This window comes from Hermetia illucens, chromosome 1, assembly GCF_905115235.1.
Source record: "Hermetia illucens chromosome 1, iHerIll2.2.curated.20191125, whole genome shotgun sequence".
NCBI lineage: Eukaryota > Metazoa > Arthropoda > Insecta > Diptera > Stratiomyidae > Hermetia > Hermetia illucens.
In genome coordinates this window covers 67,025,518-67,042,587 of record NC_051849.1, presented here as the reverse complement: position 1 = coordinate 67,042,587, position 17,070 = coordinate 67,025,518, and the positions used below count along the sequence as shown (strand labels likewise).

The 17,070-nt window shown below is 39.8% G+C and overlaps 2 protein-coding genes across 8 annotated transcripts in view; one reads left to right on the top strand and one right to left on the bottom strand.

Moving 5' to 3' along the window:
* LOC119661721 (serine-rich adhesin for platelets) overlaps window positions 1-17,070 on the top strand; it is a 375,597-nt gene that overhangs the window by 151,366 nt on the left and 207,161 nt on the right. The window lies entirely within an intron of this gene.
* Window positions 13,444-15,587, bottom strand: LOC119661722. Its single transcript, XM_038071188.1, has 5 exons — window positions 15,432-15,587; window positions 15,199-15,372; window positions 14,945-15,135; window positions 14,786-14,870; window positions 13,444-14,726 (listed from the first exon to the last, which is right to left on the bottom strand). Exons 2-5 carry the CDS (start codon window positions 15,283-15,285, stop codon window positions 14,577-14,579), a joined length of 513 nt encoding a protein of 170 aa, XP_037927116.1. The 5' UTR covers window positions 15,286-15,372; window positions 15,432-15,587; the 3' UTR covers window positions 13,444-14,576.

The window sequence follows — 17,070 nt, the reverse complement described above, 5'->3', positions numbered from 1 at the left end:
GTCATTTTCAACGCAAACAGTGGTAATTGCATTTTGATGCTCTACTTTCAACAATAAAGCGAAAACAATGTATAAAAGAAAATAATACCTACAACAGGTGGAATGTAAAAAAAAGTGAAAAAAATTTTCTTTTTAATATTGTTTATCTGTACATTTTAATGTGTGGACGGATGAGCGGTTTTTTAAAATAAAAACTGCTACAAAATTTATCTGCGGCTACTGATCAAATTGGAATTGATTAAAAATGTAGAAAGATTACTTTTTATCTTTTTATCTCACTATTCCTGGGATAACCTACTCGTCAGCCACTTTTGCTTCCATGCCTGGAGATATCGGTATAACGTATCCCTGCCACTGACGCCTTATAATCAACCTGACCCGTACGCCCACGAAGTTCTTTATGCGAGATTGTGTGAAATCAGATCGAAATTTGGTCAGACCAGATTTTACCGACTATACGGCACTGTTACCAAAGGCTGTCAGCTTTCGGGTAATAAGGGCAATCAGTTTCCATGTGTTGACCTCATATAGCAGTGCGTTTCAGGTGTTGCTCTCATATAACAACACAGAGGTTCTCTCTGTGGTATGGAAAAACCTTAACTTGATGTATTTACCAGGTGTAAAAGCTTAAATCCACGGTTTGCTCACAAGATGGCGCCAGTGAGCGTATCAAGCTGCTATGAGCATACCATTTTTTTTTAAGTACGACATTTGTCAACCATTGTCAGTCCGTATCATCAACAATTTCATGCAAAAACATATCTTTTCTCTTCAATAATTATGTCCAGTTCCCTGAAAAATGCATCACTTTTCACTTTTTCGCTTTAATTTGAAGAAATCAGCCGTTGAATAAAGCCGATCGAATGATTTTGGAGGCCTATTGTGACAATGCTCTATCGGAAACAACGTGACAAGATTGGTTCCGTTGGTTCTAAGAAGGCGATTTTGATCTGAGCGACAAAGAGCATGAAAATCGGCCCAGGATAGTTAACGACCACAAATTGGAGGCGTTTTTGGACAAGGACGATACTCAACCGCAGAAAATGTTCGCCAAGCAATTAGGTGTTTCTCAACAAGCCGTTTCCATGCGTCTACGTGCAATGGATAAGGTTCAAAAGATCGGAAAATGGGTGCCGCATGAATTCAACGGCAGATGGAGCGGCGCCAAAATACATGCGAAATCTTGCTTGTCAGACACAAAGAAAGATGTTTTTGCATCGGATTGTGACTGGCGACAAAAAAAATCGTGGGTTGATGCCGGCCAACCAATGAACTCCAAGGCCAAATCGCTTTGGACGGAGGACGATTTGTGCGTGTGGTGGGATCAGCGGGGTATTGTGTACTATGAACTGTTAAAACTTGGTGAAACTGTCGATGCCCACCGTTATCACCAACAACTCATCAAATCGCATCATGCTCTGAATGAAAAACGGCCGGAATATCAGCAAAGACATGAATAGCTGATTTTCCTCCATGATGATGCTCCTTCGCCCACTTCAAAAAAAAGTTTGAAACTACTTAGAAACACTCAACTGGGAGATACTACCCCACCCCGCTTATTCACCAGACGTAGTCCCATTCGACTATCATCTGTTTTCACCGATGGTCCACTCGCTCGCTAAGTAGCATTTCGATTCTTACACAGACGTCCGAAAATGGCTTGATGATCCTATAAAAAAATGTGTTTTTCTTGAAAGAAAAAACAGCAGATTTAAGCTTGTACACCTGGTACAATTTTCGGCAAATCCAGAATTATTTAGGGAAAGTCCATGTCTCAGCGAAAGGGCAAGAAGATGTTTTTCATAATTCTCCCGAAATACCGATGAGAAAGATAGAATTTCATCTCTCTTAATGAAAAAAATTGAGTCCCAAAGAAGGTAAAAAAAGTCTGCTCAACGGAAATGTAAATGTAATTTAAACACATTTTTTTATAATTTTTAAATGTTAATTATTTTTATTTATTTAACTTAATTTAATTGACTTGAGAAGAGTGACTTCTCTCCTCCTGCTTGACTTCTCGAACTCCAACTGATATCGACAAGCAATGTTCGCTGTCACAAATTTGTTTTTCGATGTCATGGCTAATGCGATTCGATTGTTCGTTCCGCCACAACACTCCACTCCCAGCTGAAACCAAAGAGGGGTTTCGCGAAGCAACCACACGCACGGCTCCCTCAATCCAGGTGCCGCAAGTTAAAATGGATGAGTCACACGCCTCTCACTCTGGCCGCGTTTTGGTTTTGAGCGAAAGGCTTAAGTCGAGCCAAGGCGACCTGTTTGACCGTGCCCCTGACGTTGAAGCTATAATAATGTCGGCCTCGCTCGAGGACTTCGAAGGAGCCCTCATAAGGTGGCTGCAGCGGCTTCCGAGGAGCATCCTTTCTAATAAGGACGTGCGTACGTGTGGACGTCAACCATGGTTTTCGTGCGGTTGGCGTGTGGTGGCGGCTTCAGCTTTAGTATTGCGTCTTTGAGCAAGGACGCAACAGATCGGAAGCATTGAATGTCGACCTGATGTCGAGAATAGGGTCGCTGGAGAGACTAAGGTTCCCCCGGTATACCAACTTCGCAGGATTTGCAGCAAATTCTTTGCGATTGGAGCTGTTTGGAGAACAAACTCAACGGCTGCCAGATTTGATTCATTTTTTGGTGAAGAGCAGCCCCTATGGCAATATTTGAGGCATCGACGAACACGGCTAGGATGGTGGTTTTAAACGCCTGGACAGCGTCTGGGAACCACACAATCGGACGGTAGTTTTTGGTTTTCGGCCCAGACAAAAAGGCGTTAAGCCTCGCTTGATGGTGGCGGTTTTAAGCAAGAAACGACAATATAAATTTAACATACCCAAAAATCTTTTCACATCCTTAACGGGTTTTGGAAGCGGGAAGCTCGAAATCGCTTGCACCTTGATTGGGTCCAATTGGATGCCTTCAGGCGTTGGTGGTGGTGGCCGAGGAATCTCACCTGCGATTGTAGAAATTTGCACTTTTCAATGTTGGGTACTAGACCGGCCTCAAGGAGACGTGAAAAAATGCAGTCAAGGTGTTTAAATGCTTGGCCTCAGAGGAAGACGCGAACAGAACATCATCGAAATATACGAAGCAGAAGTTGAGATTTCGCAGCACAGAGTGGATGACAATAAGATGATATTTTTCCTGATAACCTAAGCGAAGTTGTGATCTAAATCACACTATAGTGGCACAGAAAATCCGTGCCTTAGATGGGTGCACTGATGTCCGCGGCTATGAAGCTCCAAGAAAATGTTCGCCGAAGTCCTAGACTCAAGTCTACCTGCCTGTAGTCATGCGTTTTAACACTTGCGATATTACATTTTTATGCCAGGATACGTAAGTACCGAAATTCGACCAGGTAGTTACGCCAGTTCCAGGGGTCGTCGATTGTGAGACGACGTGGTGCTGCATTTCGTGTAGCAGTCGCCAGGACTCCCGACAAGTCTGATTTGTTTGTTGCGAAATTGTAGGGGTTGTTGCATTTCTTAGTCTTTTCAGCGAACCTACGATGCTACCATCATGCCCTGCTACTTGCCGAAGATCCTGACGACCTACTAACCGATCGCCCATCTTAGGAGGCGAATCTAGACCTTGATCTAGTCCTACTCCCCGAACGCGAAGCACCGACGACCTCTGTCAACTCACCTGGCTTGGGTTATCGCGAGACACCTCATCAATCATAGGTCGCACTGAAGTTTGTCCACGATGACGACTAACGTATCCAGAAACCCTGAATCCGTACATGCCAGTATGGCCTATGTACTCTCCGAAAACCTCTGTAGCCACTAAGATTGCAGTGCTTCATTTCACGCACTGTCACCTAGCGTTAGCTCTGTCAATAAGTGGTTAAATTTACCCGTCTGACTTACTGACAGGCGTTTTACGAGGATGTCGGAGATGATCTCAACTACCTCCTCGACCAGCGTTTAGTTGAAACGAACGGCATCTGCTGCAACACCGGCCAAAGTGAATTGAGCCTGTAGTTGGAGGAACCATGCTGGCGGGCTCCTATGCCAAAATGGCGGCGCCCGTACAGACACGATAATTACTGAGGACATCGTTAACAGAAACGAACAACCGAAGAGAGAGAACGCGCAGGTGGAACGAGTGGATTTCGAGAACCAAAGAAGCGAAAGAGTGGAGGAGAAAAAAAAACGGTCCTGCGCCGTCTCTTGCGGCATTCTCTTTCTTTATGGTAACAGGAAGAGGCAGTGCCGACTCTTACGGCCTGACGTTTTTTTTTAATTAACAGAAAGAATTTACAAAAAGAATAATAAAATAAAATAATATAAAATGAAAAAAAAAATTATTATCTGCTGGGGTGACGGTTGCGTCGTTGTAATTTGGATGGTTTCGTTGGGAAGCGACTGGCTAGTGAAGATGACTTAATTTCTCGTCCGCTGCTGCGGAGCACCGCTACTGCTATTCATTGTTCTTTGTTATATTCTGCTGCGAATATTGATAAATGAACGCGTTCGTTGGATTTCCACTCTTCGAGTGCGCCTGGAACGTGGCAATTGACGGGTTCGCTGCCTTGAGTGAGAATTGCAAAAACGATGGCGGAGTCTTTTGACAGTGCGAATAGTCAACACTTTCAATTCTCCCGTTCGCCATCTATTGAGCGGTCTCGATCACTGGTGTTGAACTGCTCTCGGTTTCACAAGTAACGGAATCTGGGAATTTTATTTTTCTTCCTTCAGCCACTCGCTTGAGTTCTTCTTTAGCTTCCTCTTCTTGTGAATATAGATGTCATGGCTAACGCGATTCGCGCTTGCCTCTGTGGAATTGATTACTGCCCTAAAGTGAGCCTACATTCTTCGGTGGTGAGATCATCCTGAATTCATTTTTGTCAACCTCATTTGCAGTGACGAAGGAATATCGTTTTACATGTAAAAAACATTCTGTTAATAATAATAATAATCGTTGACGCAACAATCCATATTGGATCAGGGCCTTGAAGTGTGTTAGAACACTTCATTCAGTAGGAGGCAATGGGGTCAGCATTGCGCTCGGAGTAAAAAAGTACCGGGAATTCTTGAATATATACTAGGATAAGGTGAAAAATACTCGATCTGACAATGAAAGACTGCGATTTTCAGTAAAAAATTATTTTTCAGCTGTGGATGGATTTCCTTAGACGTTAATCTATCTAAAACGCAAAATAACTATGACCACACGATATTGAAATTTTAAGTCCGTAGTCAAATTTCTCGAAAATATTTGGACCGATTTCGCTTAAACTTTGCATACTTATTTAACATTGAGTTTGTGCTTCAAGTGATTCTCGGTTTTCACTGCTGCACCTATTTTTCTGCGCTGAAAAAAACTATAGAAACTATGGGCCTCTAACCCAGATTGAGTCCTTTGCGGTTTTTGAGTCAGCTTTCGCTTGTTTCCACGTTTTGTATGCATTAGATCTTCAGTTGGTTTTACCGCATTTGAAACCTTAATGCTTTCCAAAATGCTTTCACTAGTCGGGGTTTTAATATTTTTGAAAGCAGCTTGCCAACTATGCCCAACATACATACACGGGGGTCTGTATGAGAAACGCAGAGGAGCACGTCAAATGCCGTTTTGATTTCTCCCTCAGCGATTCGTCCGTGAAAAACAGAGACTCCGTATAAGTCGCGGATTCACCATTCACGAGCGCAGTTTCTGCGTTAGTATCCCTGGATTACTATTTGTTCGGTTCTTCGATGTTCACTTCATGCGTCGAGGCCCACTGTCGAGAGTGGATTCCGCGCTTCGGCGTACCAGCCGTAATCATCACGGAACAGAGAATGTAATTTGAACTTACTCTTTTTCTTGGAGTAAGCGTATCATCCGCAGTCCAATGGATGCTCGAAAGTTGGGACTGAAAACTAAAGGCGGCCTTAATGGCTCGCAACTATCCGTCGTGGTCGCAGTTCTCGCCTTTCATCCGCCTCGGCCTTTATACAGTTTACCGAGAGGAGTTCACGGCCAGCCCCGCGGAGATGGTGTACAGAGAGAATCTGCGACTCCTTGCCGACCCTGTGCTGGATATCAGACCAGCGTTAGGCGACCCCAGCATGCTGCGTCTGTTTAGGGAGATCGAAATTGCGCTCGGCACTATTTTCCCGATATACGACGCCGTAGATCGACAGTCCCAGGGACTTCGAGACATGCTCACAGGACCTCATCAGGGTAGATGCTCCTCGGAGGCCGCTGCATCTACCATACGAAGGCCCCTTTAAAGTCCTAGAGCGACGGGAGCTCTCTTTCAAACTCGACGTTTGGGATTTGCTCCAAAAAAGCGCTTGCGAAGCGTCAGGTTTGCCCGGTAACCCCATTGGTGAGATCACGTCCCGAGTTCCTCCGCAGAATCCGCGCAGTTTCAGCTGGGGGTGAAGTGATGTGGCGGCATCGAAGGCAAGAAGTCATTGCCTGTGATAAATACACCTCCACCGGACACACTGAACTGCTGCCAACACAGTTAGCGGCCTGGCACGACGCCGGCGCGCGTTTGCTTTTTTGCTTCTTGTCGCGATGGCCGCGAAGGCAGACCCAGTCCTCAACATTTTAAAAAGTCTATTGAATTGCTGTGTCCGGATAGCTGAGTGGTTAGAGCACTGTTAGGCTGTCGTACGGAAGCTCGCGGTTCGAATCTCGCTGGCGGCAGTGGGATTTGTATTGTGATTGGACGTGGGATACCTGAGTGAAATCAGGGTAATAATCTCGGGCGAGCGTAATGCCTACCACATTGCCTCCTACAGTCTACTGTAGTGTACCGTTACGGTCTTCAATGAAGTGCTCTAACACACTTCAAGGACCTGATCCAATATGGATTGTTGTGCCAACGATTATTATTATTAAATTGCTAATTCAAGAGATTTTCACGGAATTTAGAAATTTCAATTCAGAATAGGTACTTCCTAACGTTGATTTGATTTGGTTGAACAATAATTTCTAATAAGGAAAGGACATTTTTCTCATACTAATTTTAGCAATTATTTACATAGAAGCAGGTACAAAAGATCCTATATCTCAAGTATAACTCTCCAATAGGAGAGAATTTGAAAAAACAATCAATTGCTTAGATTTTGATAATAATTAATTTTTTTTTTTCTTTTCTAGGTAAGTTCCCTATCAGTCATAATCAAGCTTTGGTATGTATGCGAGTTGTCATGTAGATTTCGGAAAGGAAGCTTAATGAGTTTTCATAAATGCGAAAAGCATAAACTGTAAAATAGAATTAATGTTTAAAAAATAAATTTAATGAATAGTGTTAGTAGTAATTGATGAAATAACTTGCCGTTTTCGTTCCCATGTAGTTCAAAACGCGAGCCATATATTCCAGTTTTCCAGACCCACAGCAATTAGGCCGTCGTCCATGGAATTTATCACGAATTTTCCAGTCTAACAAAGATAAAGATATCTACATCTATTTTTTTCCAATTGATGCTTGATATTCCTGTCAGTCCTGTCCTGTGTTGGTTAGGTCACGAAAATCGGGTATCAGATCACCCACTTCACTTGAGATTTAGCTACAAATCAGTGTCTCGATGAAAGTCCAACAGAAACTCAGTAAGCATTCGAGAAAGCATGCTTCCAAACACTGATATGCAAAGAGCCACCCTCTTGTCAGATCGCAATCAGCTTAATTCAGATAAAATTTCATATTTCAATCATAAATTGATCCGGAATGATATTTTAAAATACTTTAAGGACATGATCTTTGGAACAGCTGTGGATGTTTTTGTGTGTTATATGTTTTGATATCGATTGTGAGTTATCTACCAAACAAAAGTGCTGTGTTCATCAAGGACTGCGTTGACGTAATTACGAACTTGGATGAACTGATAAGCTATTTCACAAATAGAGCGAGAAAGTCTGGAAGCAACGGCTTATCTACGAAATAAACAATACGAGTGGAGAGTGAGCAGGGTGTAGACAGTCAATCAACATTAAATTACTACTGTTTAGATGGAAAATAAGTTATAACAAAATTATCAAGTGCAGTATTTATGAAGTTATCAATACTTTCTTTTTCCTGGTCTTGCAACTTTGGCCTTCTGCTCTCTTTCCTTGCTGCTTGACTGACTATAAGAGACCAGCCACTGGGTTAAGTTTGAGCTATTATGAGGAACCACAGACAGATGACTGGATCGTTGCAACCTTATCTTCACGAAGGTGGAAGTTTCCACTGCAGGCAGACCTCTGAAATATAATTTCGGAGCCATTCTCCATATTGTTAAATGATTCAACAGGACTTCCTGAAAATACCTTTCTAGAAAGGAGTTTTCAGAAAGACAAACTCAAACTGACTCTAGTTTCCTTAAAGAAATATAAAAGGTCATCAATCATGTAAGGATATCTACTTAGAAAGATTTGTTGAAGGTTAAAAAACATTATACCATATAGTTGCTTAACCAGAAACCGGGCATAGTTCTTACACATGAAGATTATGTGTTCATTCATCATCTTTATCAACGGCGCAAGGACCGGTATCCGGTCTAGGCCTGCCTTAATAAGGAACTCCAGACATCTCGGTTTTGCGCTGATGTCCACCAATTCGATATCCCTCAAACCTGTCTGACGTCCTGACCTACGCCATCTTAGGCAGGGTCTGCCTCGTCTTCTTTTTATACCATAGATATTGCCCTTATAGACTTTCCGGGCTGAATCATCCTCATTCATACGGATTAAGTGATCTGCCCACCGTAACCTATTGAGCCGGATTTTATCCATAACCGGACGGTCATGGTATCGCTCATAGATTTCGTCATTGTGTATGCTACGGAATCGTCCATCCTCATGTAGGAGGCCAAAAATTCTTCGGAGGATTCTTCTCTCGAGCGCAGCCAAGAGTTCGCAGTTTTTCTTGCTAAGAACCCAAGTTTCCGAGGAATACATGAGAACTGGCAAGATCATTGTCTTGTACAGTAAGAGCTTTGACCCTATGGTGAGACGTTTCGAGCGGAACAGTCTTTGTAAGCTGAAATAGGCTCTGTTGGCTGCGAAGAACTGTGCGCGGATTTCATCATCGTAGCTGTTATCGGTTGTGATTTTCAACCCTAGATAGGAGATATTATCAACGGTCTCAAAGTTGTATTCTCCCATCTTTATTCTTCCCGTTTGACCAGTGCGGCTTGATGTTGTTGGTTGGTTGGTTTTTGGTGCTGACGTTGCCACCATATACTTTGTCTTGCCTTCATTGATATGCGGCCCAAGATCTCGCACCGCCTGCTCGATCTGGATGAAGTTTGTACGTCTCGAGTGGTTCTTCCCATGATGTCGATATCGTCAGCATAGGCCAGTAGTTGGGTGGACTTAAAGAGGATCGTACCTCTTGCATTTACCTCAGCATCACGGATCAATTTCTCGAGGGCCAGGTTAAAGAGGACGCATGATAGAGCATCCCCTTGCCGTAGACCGTTGTTGATGTCGAATGATCTTGAGCATGATCCTGCTACTTTTATCTGGCCTCGCACATTGGTCAGGGTCAGCCTAGTCAGTCTTTTTAATTTTGTCGGAATACCGAATTCTCTCATGGTCGTGTCGAAATTTATACAAGTGTGTGGGTCATCATTGACGCAAGCGGACATAGATTTGCCTTCCGAATAGGCATACCAGTTAGCAGGCAGAACTTTGTATTCATCAATGAAATTATTGATACGAACCTTGATCATGAGGGTAAGCAGTTTGGCAAACACATTAATGAAGGCAATAGGGCGGTAACTGGTCAAAAGTTCTGAGTCCGTAATTTGTTTCCTTGTAAAATAGAATTTAAGCTGCGGGATCCACCACGCTTTCGGCTCGCCCATGTGGATAGTGCAGTAATTTCCCTTTCCAAAGTATTAGTAAGAGTAGTAACATCTGCTTGAGGCTGCTAATCTGCGCCTTTAACTTATTTGACTCGATCTTAAATTTAGGAGATTAAAAGGAAATGTGGTAACTATTAAATATTTTATCCATAATCGTATTCCAATGTTAACAATGACTAGTCTTAAACCGAGCCCGATTGATTAGCAATAGACGGAAGAAAAAAATAGGCATCCCATTATTAAGAATATTAAATGAGAGGTTGAGGACAGCAGCCTCCAAACTCATCCCCTTGCCATTACTAAGGTAGTCACCCCGATTTTTGGATTTAGCATTAGGCTTTCAATATTATACTGAAGTATTTTCACCATTTCTACCAAGGGAAATTAGGGGAATTACGATGTCAGAGACTTTAATCTTAAGTCCCTAATCATCTTATCTTATAACCGATTCATTAAGCATTAGCAATATTTTTCCAATTTCCTTACCACAACGTACAAAGGATTTTTATAGAGGGGGGGTTTGAAAAAACATTGGGAAGTGTTATTGTTGGAGTCTTCTGCTAGGTTAAGCCCGGACTTCTCTTCTTTATAACATTCCTCTACTTCGCTGAGCCTCTGGCAACCCTATTAGAGTCTAGAGTGGTGCTTTTGGTATTGGAGCTCATTTTACTGGGAAGAGATGTGAAAAACCTATCATAGCTATCCGAACGTAGCAGTGGGCTATAACTTCTGTAACAGTTATGTTTCTAATCGAAGCAATTTCTACATTTTTGATATATTCTACCCATTTAGGGCATATTCTATCAGTTAAAGGCATTTCTTTGGTGGACTAACTTGATTTCCGAGGAGGAAACTTTTTCAAAGAAAACAAATCGAGAAACCGGAAGCTAGACGCTTCAGATATAAAAGGTTTTGTGTTTCCCTATGTGAGAAGCATAACGCAATTCTCCATTGGCTGATAGCATTGACCCAAGATATTTAAATCGCTCAGTTCTGGTAGCGGCAGTGACCTGCCTTCGGGTGATATTGACATTCATAGTCTTCAATTTTCAAAGAAGCAACAAATTTGAGGTATTATAACTTTGTTAGCAATAGTGCGATTTCCGCCAAATTTGGTAAGATCATGCTCTATATTATAGCCTATATCACTGCAAAATTTCATGGTACTAGGATGAACTTAAGGGGGGTTTCTAACCAATTACAAAAAATTGTAGTAATATACTATTATTAACTTTATTTAAACAGATATCGGCATGGAGGGTATTTCGGAGCCTAGGCACTATATAGTGCCAGCCTCCTGATTTTTTTCAGATTTTTCGGTTTGATAGTTTCTGAGAATGGCCCCCTTAAAGAGGTGATCACTTTCAACCCCCCGCGCCTCCACCCCTCCAACGAATGTCAAAACTAAGATCGGCTTTGAAAAGTACTAATCGAGACCTTTAATTTGATACCCCACATGACTATATTTGATGAAAAAAAATTTTACACCCCCGTTTTACATGTATGGGGACGTCGTATAAGGATGTAATTCACTGTATGCGTGAGCGTTCACAGTTCTCACCTTTCTACCAAATTTAGTGTCAATCACTATAACCGTCTCCGAAAAAATGCGTGTGACGGACAGACAGACAGACGGACAGACAGACAGACAGTAAACCGATTTGAATAAGGTTTTGTGTAAACACAAAACACAAAAAAGGCTCGATTCTACATGAATGGAATTTTAATATTTCACTCGAATGTCAATTATTCTCGTTAATTATGAAGTCAGCATCTTATTTGTATGGTTTAGGATCCGGTAAATTCGCAACAATATTGATAAGTTTGAACTGTGATAACTTTTGCACTAATAGTTGGATTTTCGTCATGTGTATGCACGATACCGTCCTCTGTGCCGGAGCAAATTTAATACTCCTAGGATGAACTTAAGGCGGTTTTTTCTAGTCAATTTTTAAAAGTAGATAACATACTATTAGTAAGTTTATTTGAGCAGATATTGGAATGGGATATATTTTGAGGGCTAAATTTCATCTAAGCGCTCGTTCTTGATTTGAAAATGAGTCCTGTTTCACTTTAAGTGTGTACATTTTGACTCCTTACTCGCGCATTAATATCAGATTAAGAGTACTAATTGAGAACTTTCATTTGGTACCCCACATGACAATATTCGGTGAAAAAAAATTGTACATCGCCCTTTTACATGTATGGGGAGCGTGGTATTTTTTAGTTCCCATACACCCACCGAATTTCGTGCGGATCGGTTTAGCCGTTTTGGAGAAAAGTGCATGTGACTGACTGACAGACAGTCAAATGATTTTAATCAGGTTTTGTTTTACACAAAACCTTAAAAAGTCGAATAAAGTAACACATTCAACTAATTTTTGTTTTCAGTTAAAATTTTTTTGCGATAATGAAGGTTCATATCTTCCTCCCAAATTAAAACCCTCAAGGTGATCAAATATATCAGATTGAAAGATACCTATATACAATACAATAGAGCGGGTTTTTAGAAAATGCTTGAAGATTTCAGCTATTTGTCCATAAAAATGATATAAAGTTGGTGACTATTGCTTCGTTTATTTATGCAAGTGAATGGAATTAGAGCAGACGATGTAAATGTCAGGAGTATATCGAAAAACTACTAGGAAATGAAATTTCAGTTTCGTAGCCATTCAAATAAATTAACTGTTTAGCAAAGGTTTGGCATTTATTTGCAGATACACTATTATGATCTGACTGCTTGGTAATGAAACATACAAGCAACGGGTTGCCAAAAAAACCCTTCAAGCCTGCATTTTATATTAAATGGCTGTTAAGAAACTAACTGTTCAATTATGTATACCAAAAGTCATAAGTAATCAGAGGAAAAACTTTTCACATGATTTATTTCAAGAATTCACCATAAAATAATTGTACTTGTTTATGGAACAACACCGTTGTCTCAACTGTTATAATTACGATAGTTCCCTGTTAAAACTGTTTGAAAATGGTGTGAAATTTCACCGCATATTCACGTAAAAAAACCACTCGAAAAAAGAAAGGTTTGATCATATCTTTATCAATTCCACTAATCTAACTTTTCTTTTTCTTTTATCTTTTATTTTTCTTACCAAAGAAATTGTACTTAAAGTTCACCGTGGAAATTCATGTGATCAAGAGCCATGAAGAAAAGTATATGTAATTCTACAGAAGCGATAATTCAAATTACTTTGAAGTAAAACACCGAAATAATAAGGAAAGTATCTAATCGTATATAAAAGTAATTGATTTTGACCATGCGGTTGATGGTTACGCTTGGGGGGTTTCCAAATTCATACCGGAAGAGAAGATAGACTACTATTTATGTATGTATCTGTTCATATAGAGCCGGATGGAAAACTAACAGTTCAGATACTGTATAACATTGTTCTACTTTCTTGTGGAAGTGCGTTATTGCGTTTAAATCGAATAAAGATATTAACATAATCAGCCTCGCGATATCGGGTTCAGGACTGTATGTATTGTACAAATGTACACGAAACTGCTGCCTTGGTCATAATAGAAATATGAGGCAACATATATCCATATTTTAATAATTCATGGGAATCGTTCACTGTAATGTAATAAATTCGAATACAATCAGGAAAAACTACAAAAAGGTTTTTTTTCAAAGATCATCATGTAATATTCTCTAAGTACGTCTTATACATTATTTCAGTTGAAATAAAATTACGTAATTTTCATTAACAATAAATTGCAACCATTGTTAAGTTATATTATAGTTGTAAGTAGTATTAGTTATCGTTATTCGTAATAAAAGGTTTTATATTTACGTAAAATGCCAATAATTTGAAAACACATTGAATAAAAGATGCCAGTTTGGTTAACCGCAACGGGATGACGAGAAGATATCAAATTTTTATGTGGGAATGGAAATTACAGGTCGATTCTGAGATAGGTTTCAATAGGAATGATTTGTTTGGTAATTGTACGGGTATAAATTTACTCTAGACGTATAGGAATGTATCTTGAAGGAGAAAAATATATTATATTTCAGAAAAGTATTTGATGTATCTGAAAGGTATTCATTTACGACAGACCACAACTGGAAGATAAATTAATAACTAAGTGTGGTATTCGGAATACAAAATCTAGGAAAACTATTTTTGTGGGTTTGGCTGATTTGCTTGAGTAAGGTTCTGAAAATCATCTGCAAGCGCGAATATTTTATACAAATGTACTAATAATCATAATTAAAATCATTTAGGAGTCACGACATACAAGCAAATAACCGGACTACATGCAAAATGTGAGTTTAATTCTCGGATTTCTGCTATGACAAAATGTTTACAAAAAAGTAAACTACAATTAACACTACAAACAAGATGGATGCCGTTACTTCATATTATTTTCTACACGCTAAAATCTTAAAAGGCACGACAACCAAGCAGGAACTCAAAGACAAAAGAAAACCCACAACTGTAACTATTCGCTTCCGTCATATCACGCAATCTATTTTAGGTGGAGAGCCCTACAATTAACCAGAATAATGAGCCTGCAATTTTGGCCAATTTCCAAATTACAACATCCTCATATTTTTCAGTTCGTCTTTTAACACAATTGCGTGCTGCTATGTAAAAGTATCTTGAAGTGATCTTAAAGGTCTTTTGGATTTTGGCTTTACATAATTGAACTATTGTTAGCTCTGGTGTATAGTTTGTCGAAATTTTGAGATGAAGATCCAAGATTGTTGTCTAGGGGGAGACGTTAAAATATTATCAGTAGAAACGCGGGAAATGTTCATTCAGGCTTATGAATGAGAATTTGGCCAATGTTTACTAGTCCTTTGCCAACACTAGTCAAGAATTGCCGATACTCTTCCTTAGCCTCTTGCTGAGCATTAGATGCGTACTGCTCTCTCTCCTTCTGGTAATATTCTTTCGAATTTGCCTAAGGGAATAAAAGGTTTTCATTATAAATATTTTTTGAATATTAATTATTGAGCTTACCAAACGTTCTAGAAGTTTATTGAATTTTTCCATTGTCCTTCTGAATATGATTTCCTCTTCACCGTTAATGATGATTAAATGACCACTTTTATTGAAGAAAGAAATTAATTGAAAATTGAAACAAAAAACGGAGTGTCCTCATTTAAAAATATAACTTACTCTTCAAATGAGTTCCTTTGCCGAGATGACTCTCCTCGATCAAACATTTCCACCGTTAGTGCATCATCTTCTGGTACGTTGATGTGCTGGATAATTTCTTCCACCTGTTGCAAATCCCGTTTGAGTCTTTTCGAGTTGTTATTTTGAGTTGAATCAACATTTTCAAAAGCATCAACAATTTTTCTTTTGAACTACAAATATAAACTTTGTTAAAATAATTGAGCTTAGAAATGTGGGGTTTATGGGGTTGTTACCTGGTGTATTCTTTCCAATTGCTCGTCGACGATCGTTTCGATGTTATCTGCATCAATCTGCTCTCTTGTCTTGTAAGGTGATTGCATGATTTTCGAATCTATTATAAGTTTCAACCTCAAAACTATTTGCTAATCAAATTTTTGTTAATCGCACTTCGACAATTTTCCAAATTCCTTTGAATATTCAAATGAGATTTCTAGTCAAATTCACCTAGGAATTTCGTGCCAATTACCTTCTGTTTAGGACAACAATACTAAGAACTCTTTTAACAAACTTTTGTTTTTCACGCACTTACAACAAATCACATGCAACTTGATCACTTCACTAACATGCACTTCCTCGGAGCTAATATCACAGTCTGCATTTGAAGGTTTTTTTGACCCCAGAATGGCATTCCAGTAAAATTTTGATCCGTTATAAAGTACCGAATCCTTAATTGGACGATACAGCTAGGTTAGAACCTATTTTGTGAAAAGTGGAAAGTACTTGTGTGGTAGAGAGGAAAATAAATGAAAAGTATACGCACAGAATTGTGGAGTTAGTATTGGCTATGATCATGGCTCAGCATAGTCACCGAATTAGAAAAAAAGCGTTAATTTCTGAATTATATCAACAGCTCTCATAGCATCAAAGAAGTTTTCCCCATGCAGTTTTTCAAAATGGGATTAGTTTATGTTTGTATCCTTTCATTTCTGCGGAGAGAAAATACACCGTTTGATTGCCCATAAATGACCCTCTGGTAAACCCTTGTCAAAGTCCAAAATTTAATGCTTTTTAACTAAAGCGTTTTTTGGAAAAATATTTTGAGAAACAAGAAATGTTCAATATATTTTTAATATAGGAATTTTGGTATTGAATAAAACATTACAATTTGATTGAACTAAAGGGCTAAACTGAATTTGAAGCATATTTTCAGTGTTACTCCTCTATCTGTGAAGAAAGGAAGCACTAATTCAAGATAAATTATTCAGCGTTTCCGAGTTCCCAATTCAAGTGAAAACGGGCAGATCCAATACACTTATTTTCGTATACAAAATGACATTACACCCATAAAAAACTCTCTCTTCTGGTCAGGACAATTACGAAATCCCTATCCCTGAAAGATCACGTCAATAATACTATCGTAAAGGCGAAGCAGGCTTCGAGGGTAATAATTGCCACAGGTTTCTCATGGGGATTAAAACCTGAGCGAGCCGTTAAATTATTTAGGACCATTGGGAGACCAGTGCTTATAGAGCTAAATGGCGAAGCCGATCACAACGAGCCGACCCCGCTTGTGAACGGGGCAAAGGCTGAAGAAAAAAAGGAAAAAGAAGAAGCGAGACCAGTGCTTGATTATACTGCTGCCTCCACGCTCTTAATGCCCAAATACTTGAACAACAAAATAGCCACATCATGTGGCTCATGCTCTGGTGGGCGAGCCCCCCTTCATGTTCAGAAAGGCGCTATTGGCCTCTAAGCAGCTGATAAAGCTAAAAAAAATCTGCTCCCATGGCTAAAAATGGTCTACCGCTAACTTATAAGAATTTCCAGTAAGCCTTTATTAAGTTCAAGATCTATGAGGAGGCAAGAAAAATGGTGAGAAGGTCAGGACAGGGAAGGAATGGGAACAGAAACGGTTGGGTGCTCAAAATCCAAAATGAAATAATCGAACTCAGGAATAGGGGTTTTGTCCTATATGGAACTGATGCAGCAACATCGGCTGTGGCCTCCAGCTGTGTGGTGGTCTCTGACGGCCTCGAGTCAAAGCTAGCTACAGGATGCAAGCAATTACTGTCCTCTGCAAATGGCAAAGAAAAGATAAAAAAAGAAGATAGTGTCGTGGAACAGCTAAATCCTACAACAACTACAACAGCAACAACCAAGCTTTT